Source organism: Lampris incognitus, chromosome 2 (genome assembly GCF_029633865.1).
Source record: "Lampris incognitus isolate fLamInc1 chromosome 2, fLamInc1.hap2, whole genome shotgun sequence".
Classification (NCBI taxonomy): domain Eukaryota; kingdom Metazoa; phylum Chordata; class Actinopteri; order Lampriformes; family Lampridae; genus Lampris; species Lampris incognitus.
In genome coordinates, this window is record NC_079212.1 from 5,046,221 (window position 1) to 5,062,007 (window position 15,787).

The window sequence follows — 15,787 nt, forward strand, 5'->3', positions numbered from 1 at the left end:
ACACACACACACACACACACACACACACACACACACACACACACACACACACTAGGGACAATTTAGTATGGCCGATTCACCTGACCTAAATGTCTTCAGACTGCGGGAGGAAACCGGAGCACCCGGAGGAAACCCACGCTGACACGGGGAGAACGTGCAAACTCCGCACAGAGGACGACCCGGGACGACCTCCAAGTTTGGACTACCCCGGGGCTCGAACCCAGAACCTTCTTGCTGTGAGGCGACCGTGCTAACCACGGCGCCACTCGCCTGCATTAATACATAGAACAGGTGCCCTGACCAGCCAGAGGAGGCGCTAGTGCGATGACCAGGACACATACCCACATCCGGCTTCCCACCCGCAGACACAGCCAAATGTGTCTGTAGGGACAGCCGACCAAGCCGGAGGTTACACGGGGATTCAAACTGGCCATCCCATGTTGGTAGGCAACAGAATAGACCGCTACGCTACCCAGATGCCCCCCTTCCTGTTTCACTGGGGCATAAATATGAGGTGACACACAGGCCAAATTCCCATAGTCATCCATCACTATAGGAAAGACAAGAACACAGTAACGATATGCGTCAAAAGGTTGTTGGGCAGCATAAATCAGGAAAAGGCTGTAAAACAGTAGCTAAACAGTTGAAAATGCCAATCTCCACTATCAGGGCAAGAATTAAGAAGTTTAAATCAACTGGAGATGTTGAGCATCTGCCTGGAAGAGGACGTGTGTCGAAGAAATGAGCCCACACACAGTGAGGAGGACAGTTCCAGGGGTCAAAGGATCTCCAAGGATCACAGTTGGAGAATTACAAATGTCCGTTGCGTCTTTGGGTCTCCAAAACTACGATCAGACGCCACCTATATAACCACAAGATGTTGCCAGAAAAAGCCTCTGCTGTCATCAGACAGTTTTGCTAAACGTTACTGGAACTTTCAGCGGGACCGGGTTCTGCTGTCAGATGAGACCAAACCAGAGCTTTTAGACGACAAACACTGGATGTGGGTTTGACGTAGACAGAAAGACAGCCGTGCAGAACGGTACCTCCTCCCCACTGTGAAGTGTGGTGGTGGAGTATGGATGTTATGGGGCTGTTTTGCTTCCAAAGGCCCTGGACAACTTGTTAGGATGATATCATGGACTCCATCAAGTACCAGCAGATATTACATCAAAACCTGACTGCCGCTGCCAGGGAGCATAAACTGGGCCATGGTTTTGTTCTTCTAGCAGGACAATGATCCAAAGCACACCTCAAAAGCCACACAAAAATGGTTCAGTGACCACAGAATCAAGGTTTTGCCATGGCCATCCCAGTCCCCTCACCTAAACCCCATAGAAAACCTGTGGGATGAGCTGAAGAGGAGAGTCCACAAGCAAGGACCTGGGAATCTGAAGGATCTGGAGAGGTTCTGTATGAAAGAACGGTCTCACTTGTAAATACATGCATGAATCTTGGTGATACAGGCTGGAGAATAACAAAAAAAAAAAGCCCTTTTGGTTGTCTTTGTCACTTGCCGTAAAAGACGTCTGCTGAAATCCAAAAAGTTACCTGGCGCTGCTTTACTCTCCCGCCTCGTCTGCCCTCTCACCTTTGAACTTGCCGCTTTCGAGCAGTGCCCCCGACTCCTCCAGAGAGAAGAACTCCTCTACGGAGACAAAGTTGTAGTCGACGCCTGAGATTTCCCCATCTCGGGGCTGTCTGGTGGTACCTTGTCAAGAAAGGGAGACAACAGAAAAGGTCAGACCATACATCACAGCCATTAGGCCAGAAATCCCCCTGGTCCTAATTTACATGACTTGTCTGTCGCTCAAGCCTGCTGTTTTTTCACCTATGTTACGCAAGTCAGTGTTTAAGTATTGAGAACAGAACTTACGGGAGACACGCTAAGTCAAATATACTGTACAGGAAGGCTCAGAATGAAGTCCACGTTGAAATACGGTCTTTCCACATTGAACGGTACTGCTGGATCTCTGATATTGAAGGATATGAACCCAAACTACACTTCTTTTTTTTTGATTCCCCTCCCCCCTTTTCTCCCCAATTGTACTTGGCCAATTACCCCACTCTTCCGAGCCGTCCCGATCGCTGCTCCACCCCCTCCGCCGATCCGGGGAGGGCTGCAGACTACCACATGCCTCCTCCCATACATGTGGAGTCACCAGCTGCTTCTTTTCACCTGACAGTGAGGAGATTCATAGGGGGGGACGTAGCGTGGGGGAGGATCACGCTATTCCCCCCAGTTCCCCCTCCCCCCCGAACAGGCGCCCCGACCGACCAGAGGAGGCGCTAGTGCAGCGACCAGGACACATACCCACATTTGGCTTCCCACCCGCAGACACGGCCAATTGTGCCTGTAGGGATGCCCAACCAAGCCGGAGGCAACACGGGGATTCGAATTGGCGATTCCCGTGTTGGTAGGCAACGGAACAGACCGCCACGCTACTCGGACGCCCCTATCTCAGCATTTCTTAACACAATTTGTATCCCAGAACGACAGTCATCCACCGGCTGTAACTGGTCATCCAACAGTATGGAGAGTGTGATGTTAATTATACGGCTATAGGATGATGGCTACACAGCACAACCTACCCAACACTATATGAACTGAAACATTCATGAAGGATCCTCAAACAGCATACTGAAACATGCTCTCCACCACCATCACGATGGCAGTAGGCTGAGGTGATGAATGGTCTGCCGACATAATTGATGAATATTGATTATTATTGACCTTGGCCTAGAAGGAAAAAAAAAAACCGAGTCAAACTGCCAGTAAAAAATCCACCCGCGCCATTGCAGAGCTTATTCTCGCAGAGCAGAGGCTTAAAACTGGTGAGTCCTGTATTTAACCAAAATCTCTCCCGATCCCAAAGCCATGAAACTGAATGTACAGTACTGCAGTCGATCACAACACGCCGCGTCCACACACAAGAGACTCGTGAATCCCAGCCAGGTGCGTGTTAGCATTACAGTTTCCACGCTGACCTTCACAACCATCTCTGTCATCCTGACCTTGAGATAAACAAATCCTCCGGGACAAAATCAGGGAGAGTCCACACCCAGAGCAAATCTCTGCCCTTCTCCTGGAGGACCACACGGGAGGGCGGCGTGGCAGCGGGTAGCAGGGAGTCACACCCAGTTACCCAATAAAACCTGTGATTAATGCACTGCTGTCCCAGCCACAATGACACGCACACAAGCACGCACAGAGCATGCGCATACACACACACACACACACACACACACACAGATAGACACACAGCGAAAAAAAAAAAAAACACTCATTATGAACACACACATTTGGTTTTCTATACTCATTAACTACATTCATTCCCTAGCCCCCAACCCTGACCCTGACCTTCATGTAGCCCTAACCCCAAATCCTAACCTCAAAATAGACCCACCTTAAAAGAGAAGTGAGGGCTGGCCACAATGTCCTTACTTTGCAAAAATATGTCTTCACTCATGGTTAAAAATTCAAACTGGTCCTCAAAAATATATAGCTGCATTAGAACACACACACACACACACACACACACACACACACACACACACACACACAGAGTACAGGGCTGCCACAGCTGGCCTAAGCCCCGTCAGAGGCATCAGCTCTGTTTATTTGTCCCAATCAGCGCATGAAGACGAGCCTCGGTCTCTAATTAAAGATCTGATTTCAGATCTGCCCACGGTCTCTCTGACGTCTGACTTCTCTCCTCCCCCCTCAGGACACACAGCCATGTTTCTGCAGCCGACACGGCGCTACCGAGGGAGGCAGGGATTCATTATCTACGCACCCTCTTCTGAGATAGCTAGATAGATATATGACATGTCAGTGTGTGTGTGTGTGTGGGGGGGGGGGTTGGTTGGCAGGGTGGATTATTGACATCCTCTTCCTCCCTGTCTGTCCCCGTTGGCGTCACACACTGATCTCATGAGACGGGGTGAGCCGGGGACCGAAGGCGGTGGCGGTGGGGGGGGGTAATTACAAAGAACTCTGTATTCAACACCCAGATAAAGCTTTCTGTCAAAATGGGGTCACGCAAATAGCAAGTTACAAGTCCTACTATTTAAACCCCCTTCCCAAAAAGACCCCCCCCCCCAAAAAAAAACAACGGTCTGCTTGATAGATACTGCTGGGGCTGACGTATGAAAGCAGCCACGTGACTTCGCTCCTTATCTGTGACTCATTTCATCGACAATTAGAAAATTGTCCTTTGCGGAGGAGGCGAGGGAGGAGCGACGCGGCCGTCCTCGTCCCCCTGACGTCGGCGTGGAGTCATCTGATCTGGCACAAAGGGGGCATGTACGAGTCATTACCTTGATGCTATAAATATTGATGGGATGGGTGTTAGCATGTCGAACGAGCCCGGCAAACACTGGGAATAAGGAGGCAGTGACGAATGACGGGGAGGGCCGAGCACACACACACACACACACACACACACACACACACACACACACACACACACACACACACACACACACACACACACACACACGAGACAGCGAAGCAGCTAACTGCTGCGGTTCCAGTTACCTATCTGTTGTGTTATCTCTCAACACTCCCCCAAAACAAGTAAATGTACCTGCTGCGTGAAAACTAAACTGTCTCTAGGTGCTCACGCAGACACGAGCCGGCACCTAGCGCCCCGCCTCCGCGTTGGCGCCGACAAATATTTCCTTTTAGTCTAATTTTTTCCTCCGAATGATTAAAAACCGGCCTCCATTTACTCAGTTTTGCCGTTTTCCTTTTCCTTTTCATGTGGCGCGCCCCCCGGCTGAGCCCTCGCAATCATATTTCTGCCATCAGCGCCGTGTAATCCCCGTAAAAGGATGAGGGATTCGGACGCTGCCCGCGCCGCGGTGCGGGCGTTCCGCTTCGACGTCAGAAAAACGGCATCCGCGCCAGGCGAACGCGAGAGACGACTGACAGACCACGCGAGACGGGGGACACGAATCGTATCGCTGCTTATCACGGTGCCACAGAGTCCACCAGAACGACCCAGGCGAGCCACCTGCCAAGTCCCTCCGCATACAGGCGGTTCTGGGGAGTCTGTCGGCACCTGGAGGCGTCTTTGCTGCTCACAGGCTCTGTTCAGCCCGGACTGTTTGTGGAGGCAGCAGCAAAGTGAAGACGTAAACCTCCTGTCAGTTGGAGGGACATACACGAGGTCCTGGAAGGGGGCCACAATGAAAACTCCTCATCTTCCTCAGTCCCTGTTAACGCCCACCGCAACTGAGACGAGCGTGTCTGCCGGGGAGAACAACAAACGACAGGAAATTTGGAGACAAAAATGTTCGGTAACACTTTAGTATGGGGAACGTAGTCACCGTTAATTAGGAGCTTATTAGCATGCAAATTAGCAACATATTGGCTCTTAATTGGTCATTATGACGTACTCATTAAGGCCTTATTCTGCATGGCCTTATTATACAACCAGTAAGCCATGAACGATGAGTTGTTCCTCTATAACCTCAGAAGTATTGCTTATTAGTAGTACCATCTCAATATGCTTTGCTTAGTATGGCCTTTATAAGGTGGTAGTACCACAAGAAGAGTTATTCTCCCTTACTAACACTTAATGAATATGGTCTGCTCTTACATAACAACACACAACACTACAAGTGTTCATAGTGTTAAATTACTGTGAATTAAGTTTTTGTTACTTAGAATATGTTCCCCATACTAAAGTGACATCTTGATCGTTACTAATTCACTAGTAATTAAGTTTTTTTATGTTCCCCCATACTAAAGTGTTACCCAAATGTTCAATTGACAACAAAGGCCTCCCTGCACGCCGCACTGCCTGCCCCTCTGTGTCTACACGTGGCCGGAAGTGGGACCTGACGGTCCCGCGCCGGCTCCGGATCAGGACTGCTCGCACGACTCGGTACAGATTATATGAGAACGACAGCATCTTACTGTGTCAGCGCCGACACAGATCAGAGGATTACACGGGGGCTGAGCCCAACTTGTCGTCGCAGCGTCTACAAAAAAAATGAAGTAAAAAGAGAAGAGAAAAACAGTGCCGACAGGCAGGACGTCGCATCACAAGTCCATCACCACCTCGCCCGACACCACCGACTTGGCACGGCTGCCGAGTGTATCACGACATCTGATCCATGCACGCACGTGTGTTTACAGAGCAACGTCTGAAAATGTTCCCAGACTGAAGGGTGGACGTGCCGCTCATGAAGGCCAACAATCCATCCTGGTCCCCGACACCACAACAACACGAACCGATACTGATCTTGCTCATTTGAGTAATGACAGACTGTCCGTGAAACTACTTACAGGAGGGAACGGCGCACGGCTCAGCAGCAGGCACTGGATTCAAAGTGCTCGATGAAACGTAGAATCTGCAACGGCGCTACAATAAGGATATCAGCGTCTGGTATGCGGAAAGGTTGGTGTTTATCTTTCTCGTGCCGTCTTGGAAGTTGGGACCTGTGCCTTGTTCTGTCCATGAGTGTGCCATGTGGCACGGAGGCAGACGTCCCGCATGACCTACTTCCTGGCCTAAAGGACAGATTAACACACACGTTGCTATGGTAGGGGTTAAGGCTACCAAGCGGTGCACTATCCGTGCAACACTGCTACTTAAATAAGGGGGGGGGGGTCAGCGAATACCATAAATTAGAAAAACATCAGCACATCAAAAGCAGAGATCATGTCAGACACCACCACCCCCACTTGAGGCAGCCACTATATCCTGCAGCTCTGTCGACGGTGACGTCACACTATGGGGGATTAAGATGGCAACAGATGTAGTACAACTAGCTCGCCTTTGGCTGCCGCTGTAATTTCAATGTTATTCATAGACATCAAAAATTTAACTGCATGTAGCCGTCAGTGAAACGCATCTCCAGAAGCGACGGACGAGAGATGAGAACACCCGCCAAGATCAGCCAGGATCTCGCCACCATCCAGACGGAGAACAGGGACTTGAGAAAACAGGGGTGAGGCTGGGAAGGGGGGTGGGGGGGCTGCCACCGGGGATAAACACAATGGTGTGACAGTTCAGACAGTTGCTTTGGGGATTAGCAGAGTAATCACGCTTGTGGCATTTTCTCTCTCACCCAAACCTGAAACTGCAACGTAGTGTCTGGAAGCCACGCCTCACACACAGCACGACAAGTTTTTTAAATAAATCGACGCATCTTCAGCTTGCGCACGATGTCACGAGGAAGTGTTAGAAGAAATAGCTCTGCAGGCTTACACGCTAATTAACACGGAGGGATTTGCCTGGTGGTGTCCCCCTTTTTGCATAATGATGTATATAAGAACCACCCAAGTCGTGGAACATTTAAAGGCGCTATATTTGAAAAATGCTCTCGGTTCAACACGGTGCAACAGCAGTGTGACCCAGTGGCGGCTGGTGCTAAAAATTTTGTTGGGGGGGGGCGCAATTTACCTTGGTGCAGCACACCTGACAGCTGCTTTAATGTCCACACAGTCACAGAGTTATTAAGCAGGACCATGTAGCCTATAGATTTTAACAGGGTTCGTAGACGGTGGATGATTGACAGCCGAGGCACCGCGGTGGGTGTGAACATGATTGACAGCCACGAGAATTGTCCAATCACGAGATCAAAAAACATTAAAACAATACCAACTCGCTGCCAATAACAGTGGGAGTGTCTGGGGCAGCACAGAACTGCGCCCCCTGGAGAATCTGAAGAAACCAATCAGACAGCAGCCTCGGGTCACCAGCTCACCACAAGTTTGAGGGCTTACATGAGGTATGGTTTGGCCGGCGCCCCTCACCCAGGAAGTATATGTCTTCAGACTGGAAGTATATGTATTCAGACAGGAACCAACCAATTATTATTTGCATCATACAACTAAATTATATTTGTTTAAGTAGACTTTCATCTCTTGATATTTGAAGGGGGTTGGCGCCCCAGCGCCCTGTACTTGCCCGCCGTCACTGGTGACCCCAAAAAGCCTCTCGGGGAGAAGCCGTTTCACTCGGGTGCCATCTTGGGAACGCCGCCGGGCGGGAAGTTCTTGACCGAGACACGTGTGACATGCTGACAGCATGCTGACGTAGTCAGCGCCGCCGTCCTAGCGTTTCAAACTGGCCTACTCTCAGCCGACGGGTCGCACTGCCTCCGCTATAAGCTCGTCCGTCTCTAGTAAACCCAGCTAAAGCGAAAACCTCACACACAAGGGCACCCAAGGGTCCTTCGGAGTTGGCGTGACGTCCACAGTGCGTCGGTTTTGGACAGGCAACTTTACGGGACACGGCGCGGAGGTGGGGCGAGACTTGCAGGTTGCAGGCAAGACAGCAGAGACAGAGACAGTTGACGCGGGGGGGACACTTACAGCAGTGTTTCTCAACCAGGGGTCCGCGGACCACTAGTGGTCTGTGGTGTAATTGCAAGGGGTCAGTGAAAATAAAATATCTTTAAAAAAAAGATTCTATGACATTTATAGACATAGAATTATTTTACTCAAATGTGACTGAGACCTTTATCTACCTAAACTATAAAGGGTAACAGGACTTGTTTCTCTAATTACATCTGTTTCACAAGTGTAATTTATTGTATTTTAATAAGAGATCTCGCTCCCGTTTGCATTGTTAAAAGTTACTGCATAAAAATGCTGTTGTTACATATATCTGAAAGTTACTGAATACATATTCTGTGTTGTTACATATATCTGAAAGTTACTGCATAAGAGTTCTGTTTTGTTAACTATATCTAAGTTACAACTGAAAGCTCTTATTTTTGCCCCAAAGAGTGAATAAATGCTATAATGCAATTTAAAATGCAGTTTCTACTGTTTCTATCAAATTGCAACCCCCCTCCCCCAAGATCAGGTGGAGGGGTCCTCAGGGTAGATCAAAAATACGCAGGGGGTCCAGGACCCCAAAAAGGTGGAGAACCACTGACTTACAGGGTACGGCGCGGAGATACAGGTTCTCTCGGATGACCTGCTGAAGCTGGCTGTCAACGGAGCCCGGCGTGAAGCACTTACTCAGATACAGCCTGAGATCCTTGCATAACGTGGAGCCTAAGAGTTGGCACAGAAACAAAGACAGGGTTGGGAGGGACAGAGAGAAAGCAGTATTAGCAAATCGAACAACAGCTGTCTTTTTTTTTTAAAGAACTTTATTAACAAAAGTGAACAAAAATACTATACAACAATGTCAATCAACAATAGTCACATTATTAAATGTATACAACATTAACACATATATTATCATAAACATTAACATAAATACGCCAGGGGGATTGTATAAAGTAAAACAAATAAATTACACACTTAACTAGATATTTTGTAAATCATAAAGTGCTTATCTGTTTTTACAGCTTTTTTATTTTCACTATCAGATATTGATGAAATATATTGTTTGATATACGCAGACGGCTCAGGAAAATTAGGTTTCTTGCTAGAGAATTTAGATCTGTGAATATAAAATTTTGTTAAGATAATTAGCAAATTGGTTAAATAACACTGAGAATCGAGGTTCCTATCAAATTCAGTATGTCCAAACAATACATTTTTCCAACTCGGGGTGAAATGAGGGTAAATAACGTAGCGAAGTACAAAATAAAAAATCTCTTCAATTTTAGGGGTGCTGGGGTTCAATTTAGGGGTGCTGCAGCACCCCCAAAAATGGGCTAGAAACACCTATGGCAGGGGCGATTCTAGGATCAGAGCTTTAGGGGTGCTGAGCATCCAGAGTGCTGGCCGGCCAGGCAAGATACATTTGGGGGGGGTGGATCAAACCATTTTCGAAGCATGGGGGGGTGCTGTATTTTTGTTGTTAAAATATTACGTTTAAACCATATACCGGATATGGTTTTGACATTTCTTCAGCTTATTAAACATGGGCATACAGTAGAAAATAAAAAATCTCTTCAATTTTAGGGGTGCTGGGGTTCAATTTAGGGGTGCTGCGGCACCCCAAAAAGTGGGCTAGAAACGCCTATGCGGCCCACAGTTCAGCTTCTCTCAGGCGAGCTTTTGCTCGATATTCACGTCGTCATCAGTCACTCATTTACACACAGCCAATCAGATCAAATCGTGGAAATACGAGCCCGCCCCCCCCCACGAGCGAACTTCGCTCGTCAGCTAATGAATATTAATGAGGGCTAGATGGCTCCTTCAGCCACGATGTTAGTCATTCAGAAGTAAGTTGTTGCTGAATGACGTATGGATCCGACTTGCAAAAAAAAATCATGTTCATGGCCCCTCATTTAGACAGTCAGGACAAAGCTAAAACAAAATAGAAGATTTTTCAAGATTCTGTATCTGTTACGTCTCATTACACAAGTGCAAGAGAGTAAAATTCTTGTGTTTGGGCCCCTCAACACTGCAGCAACAGTAGTAATGAAATAACACCAAAACAGAACAAAAACAGCAGCAACAATAAGAAGTAGTGTGCGGCGTATGTAAGGTGCTGTGTGAGTGTGTGTGTGTGTAGGCCCAGCCTTAATAAATGTGCACATGTGTATGCAGTTGTTTGTGTGTGTTTGTATTTGATTTAATACCAGGTTTAATTTACCACTTTTACTCACAACGCAGCTGTTCATATGCACACAGACACAGGCCAGTGCGTCCTGGGGTTATAACAACGCTTTTCCCCCGTCTCTCATACACGGCATAATAACCTACCAAGGGGGGACAGAGTTGATCACCGGGACTCCCATTCCTCTATCTGATCTATCAATTCATCACAAGCACTTTATGACCTCTGACGACAGGCCACTTGCTGTTATGGATGGCCCCGAGCGCGTCTCCCGCTTGTCACGCTGACAGACGACCGCTCTCGGCGCAACCTTTGCAGACTGCAAGCCTACCCAAGCACTCCCTCCACCAACACCCTCACGCCCCCCCACCCAGCGGGCGCACCTTCTGCTACAGCGGTTCTGCCCAGTGGCAGATTGAATTTGTCGTGCTATTAAAAAATCTCACAGCCGTGTAACTTTGTTAGTCGAGGCAGTCGTGCACAGGCACACGACCAGCCACATACGCTCACGACGGCTGGGGAAGGACCCCTGGCCTGCTGCTTTCCCAGAAAGACGAGCGGCTGTCCTTTCACAATGCAAAGCAGCTGCCCAGAGATGTGCTTGCTGAAAAACAAGTTAAAGGGAAGCAATCATGATTTTCAACGTTATCTCTGTATGCGTTGTAAGGATGACGCTCCACCAGCAACCATAATACACGGCAGTCTTGTGTGTGCCAAATTTGTGCAGAGAAGCATCTCTGTAAATGTGAAAACGTACTTCTTGGTTCGTCAACAGGCTGCGTAGTGTAAGAAAATATGAATATCAGCGTTCCATATAGTGGTATAAGAAAGTGCTACATTACAGGAATATATAGCAGTCTTCTTCTTTCAGCTTTTCCCCTGTTTCTCAGGGGTCGCCGCAGCGGATTTCACAGTTTCCATCAGGACCCTGTGAGGCCACAGCGCCAATGCTGGTCGGTATGGTCTTGTCAATTCGCATACTGATTTGGCAAAATGTTACGTCAGACGCCCTCCCTGACACAACCGCTAACACTGTGGACGGGGCACAGGTAAAGCGCTGGATGCCATCTCGGCATTCATGGACTTGCACCCATGCCTGTCACCATACAGTAATATATAGCATTGTTATTCACATTGTTTATGTAATGCATCCTGCTGACAAACCAGGAAGTAAGGTTTCACGTCACAGATTATCCACCCGTGATGTCACTGACGGACACAAATTCGGTGGAATTTCAAAAACACACAAAAGACTGTTCTGTATCATGGTTGCTTATTGGGTGTTATCCCCACAGCATAGATATATAGGGAGATAATGTGGAGAATCGTGATTGTATCCTTTGATCTTGAGCAAATGAGAGTTTTATGTGGTCAGTTTCACGCTGGCTGACATGACATGACATGACCATGCACACTTGGATGGTCAGACATCTCTGAAGGTTTTTCAGGTGGGTCTTTAATACTTACGTATGGCAAAATGTCGCATTAAGTGCTTCCATTAAAGTGAAGTATGACCCACGAGTCAAACATCAAGGTTATCCGAGATACCTTGGAAAGCTACTTAGGCTTGTAAGGGGAACCTATAGTGCCCAAGTTAGACAGAGATGATGGATGGATCATTACTGGACCACACTCTGCTTAAGTAGCGCATCAGTGCCATTGCTAAATCCTTTAAACAATATGGTTTTTATCTTGGGAATGCATCCTAGGCTCCTGTGTTTGAGGTCGGAGGACTAGTGATCATGAAAAAGGAGGAGCCACGTAACATCAGCCCAGAGCATCAGCTCATCCATCACTGTCAGCACTACATGCGGTCAAAGTACCCAGGGAGGGCCAGTCAGACTTCAGAATGATAATAGATCTACCAGTGGCAGAGGGACCAGGAGTAAAGGTCCCCATTTACACTCCTGCGGCCGATTTAGCCATCAATCTAGCCAGCAAGGCCATGGGGAGGTACAGTCAGGTGACACTCTGGTGACATATTGCTCAACTCAGACCTAACAAAGACATCCGTTACCGCAACCCCCCCCCCCCCCCCCGACTCCATCCACCCACCCCACCCCCATCTATGTACACCACAAGCCCTCAAAGGTGACAGACAACTGTATTGGCTTCGTAGCCTCAGATGCTTGACGTGTGTCATCAGGAATTTTGACCTCCAGCCCACATATTGACCAACTGCCTTGACATTACCCGACTAAACGACTGGAGCAAATCAGCTGCATAATGCTACAAGCTGCATTCTTCTTTTCTTGCCAGAGAGACAGATGAGGGATGATCGAGCAAAATGATAATCGCGGACTGCTTCAATATCAACTTAAGGGATCATTCTTTTTTTCTTTTTTTTTTCACGCTGGGGTTGATTTTTGTCATTTTTGCCATCGTGCATATCGGTCGCAGTATCGTTTTATTCACTGGTTTCATTTTGGAGATTTTGGAAACGGGACCACCACTGGACTCAGCTTTAAAACGCCGTCCTATGGGGTAAATTAATACAAGGCATACACCTGTCCGTTAAAAAAAAAAAAAAAAAAAAACCTAGTGTCTCAGTCAGACTGTGTCCATGACTGTCCATCAGCTATGACTTCTGTGTTGTGCTGGTCGACTAGCATATGGATGGTTACGACTACCTACGGTATGTATAGACTGCTACTTCCTGCAGGTTGAACCAGGAAGTAGATCAGCCGGGTGATGGACCGTTGATAATATTGGATATTTTGAGTAATAACTTTTAACTTGTACTTCCATTTCCACTTTGAAAGACGTGGTTTAATAACTGGCTTAAATTGGACTTGTAGAAACATGTCTAATGCTCGTATTCTGTGGTCCCAAAAGAAAATTGTGTCTTAATCGCTTCTTGGCCTTTTGGTTAAGGTCAAGTGTAGAAATTGCCTTTTGGTCCAGAGGCGGTCCCCTGTAAAAAATGTTAATAATAAATAATGAGTAAAGTGAGATCATAATTGATATGCACAATGAAAACAAAAAGTCAAAAAAAGGCCAAAGTTGCAAAAAACAGAATTACACGTTAGCAGGTTATATTTTTGTAGCTGAGTGGTGCAGGTCAAAACTGCTGTGCCATGTATAAATGTACCACAAACATGGAACCAGTTTTATTATCTTTGTTGTTGACTAGACAGGTGAAAACTGATTTTGTTACATATGAATTTCTCCTCTCATCATCAGCCACTTCTCTGGGGTGGGGTCGCGGTGGCGGCAAGCTAAGTAGGGCACTCCAGACGTCCCTCTCCCCAGCAACGCCCTCCAGCTCCTCCTGGAGGATCCAAAGGCGTTCCCAGGCCAGATTGGACATGTAGTCCCTCCAGTGAGTTCTGGGTCTACCCCGGGGTGTCCTCCCAATTGGACCTGCCTGGAAAACCTCCGAAAGAAGGTGCCCAGGAGGCATCCTAATAATATGCCCGAACCACCTCAACTGGCTCCTTTCGACGCGAAGCAGCAGCGGCTCTACTCCGAGCTCCTCCCGGGTGTCCGAGCTCCTCACCCTATCTCTAAGGCTGAGCCCAATCACCCTACGGAGGAAACTCATTTCAGCCGCTTGTATCCGCGATCTCACCCTTTCAGTCACTACCCAAAGCTCGTGACCATAGGTGAGGGTTGGAAGAAAGACTGACTGGTAAATTAAGAGCTTTGCCTTCTGGCTCGGCTCCCTCTTCACCACAACGGTCCGGTACAACATCCACATTACTGCTGATGCTGCACCAATCCACCTGCCAATCTCCCGCTACATCCTACCCTCACTTGTGAACAAGACCTCGAGATACTTGAAACATATGAATTTGTGATTTGTAATACATACCAGAGTAATATATGATTGACAACAGCACATGGAATTCCTCTACGGTTTTGCTCACACTTTGCAATACGTTTAATTGTGAGCTTATTGAAGGAGATGTGAGTTGGAAAAGCTCAGTAAAACCGTATATCAACTTGTGGAAGGAAGAACGGTCAGCCTCTCTATATATGGAGAGATTAAGATATTCTATAAAAAAGCCTAAAGACTTTGAAAAGATAAGGGGTTCAATGCATGGACTTATTAAAGAACAATCCTTTGGAAGACTTCCTGACGCAGTAACAATATCTCCTTTTAAACAGCATGCATGGACTTTAGAATGAGGAAACAATATGTTTCATGTATTTTTTTAATCCAGTCACTTTTCTTCATTTATATATATATATACATACATATATATATATTTATATATATAAATGAAGAAAAGTGACTGGATGTATGTTTGTTTGGAATTACATCACTGTATACAAGCAAAGATGAATAAATATATTGATAAAATCATACTAGTACAAAGTTAGTTAGCATGGAGGTCATACCTGGTGACACAGTCTTGATGCGGATGGGATGGGGGCAGGAGTTGAGGACTCCTCGGACATCTCCTAGCGTCATCCCCAAAACGGGCGTTCCTCCGATCTCCAGGATGAGATCGCCAACTGTCAGCCCGCCCCCCGGAGCCGAAGTGACGAATGGAAACTCTCCATAATCTGCCCCTCCGCCGATGGCCACTCCCAGGTCCCCCGAAGAGCCCACCAGGGGCACGAAGCTCTCCTGCACCTTGGAACGCCAGTGCAGTTTCTTCACCGCTGTCTTAGACATGGCAAATGAGCTGGAAAGCAAAAGGAGGCAGAATACGTCAAGGACTTTAAAGCGGAGAGCGGCGCAATCCCATCACACATCAGCATCCATCAGAAATGCGTTGTGAACTTGATGGAGGAACTGCACTCCCTCATATGTCAACGTGTCAAATTCACGAATAACTCCGGTGCAAAGTATTTCACCGTCAAAGGTAATTCCACTAAGAGCACGGGGAGGCTGAAAGTCAGAAATAACACGGGAACTCGTGGTTGTACTGCGCAAACGTGCTGCAGCCCGGTTCATGGCGTACCACCATGTCCAACCGAAGTGATAAACAGGCCTTCGCTCCCTCGGGTTTCATTGGGCCCGCTGGAGGCTGGCAGTATTTTCATGTATACATATAAACACAGAAAGGTGTAGCTGATGCACATTCGGCATATCTCGAGTCCCATGGGAAAGTCTTTTTATTTTGCTTTCTAGAATGGCACGGGTCATTGAATATATAACGTAAAACATGCTGTGACAGGTGAGCTGAGCTTCTAATCTGCAGCCACAGGAGGAGTGGGGATCGTTTATTCACCTCTCAGCGTTCGTTATTTGACTCACAGAAATATCAGCCATGTTTGTCTTGGGAGTGAATAATTATCCTGGCAGTCTACACCATCCCTGAGATAAAGTCTCCTCTTATGTCACCATCTTC

General features: G+C 47.5%; 1 protein-coding gene across 1 annotated transcript in view; it reads right to left on the bottom strand.

Moving 5' to 3' along the window:
- LOC130108000 (membrane-associated guanylate kinase, WW and PDZ domain-containing protein 3-like) overlaps positions 1 to 15,787 on the bottom strand; it is a 46,792-nt gene that overhangs the window by 8,176 nt on the left and 22,829 nt on the right. The window contains exons 2-4 of the mRNA XM_056274832.1: positions 14,829 to 15,118; positions 8,906 to 9,022; positions 1,592 to 1,711 (exon numbers count right to left, since the gene is read on the bottom strand). Coding sequence (XP_056130807.1) covers positions 1,592 to 1,711; positions 8,906 to 9,022; positions 14,829 to 15,118 — 527 coding nt within the window. The remainder of the gene's footprint in view (positions 1 to 1,591; positions 1,712 to 8,905; positions 9,023 to 14,828; positions 15,119 to 15,787) is intronic.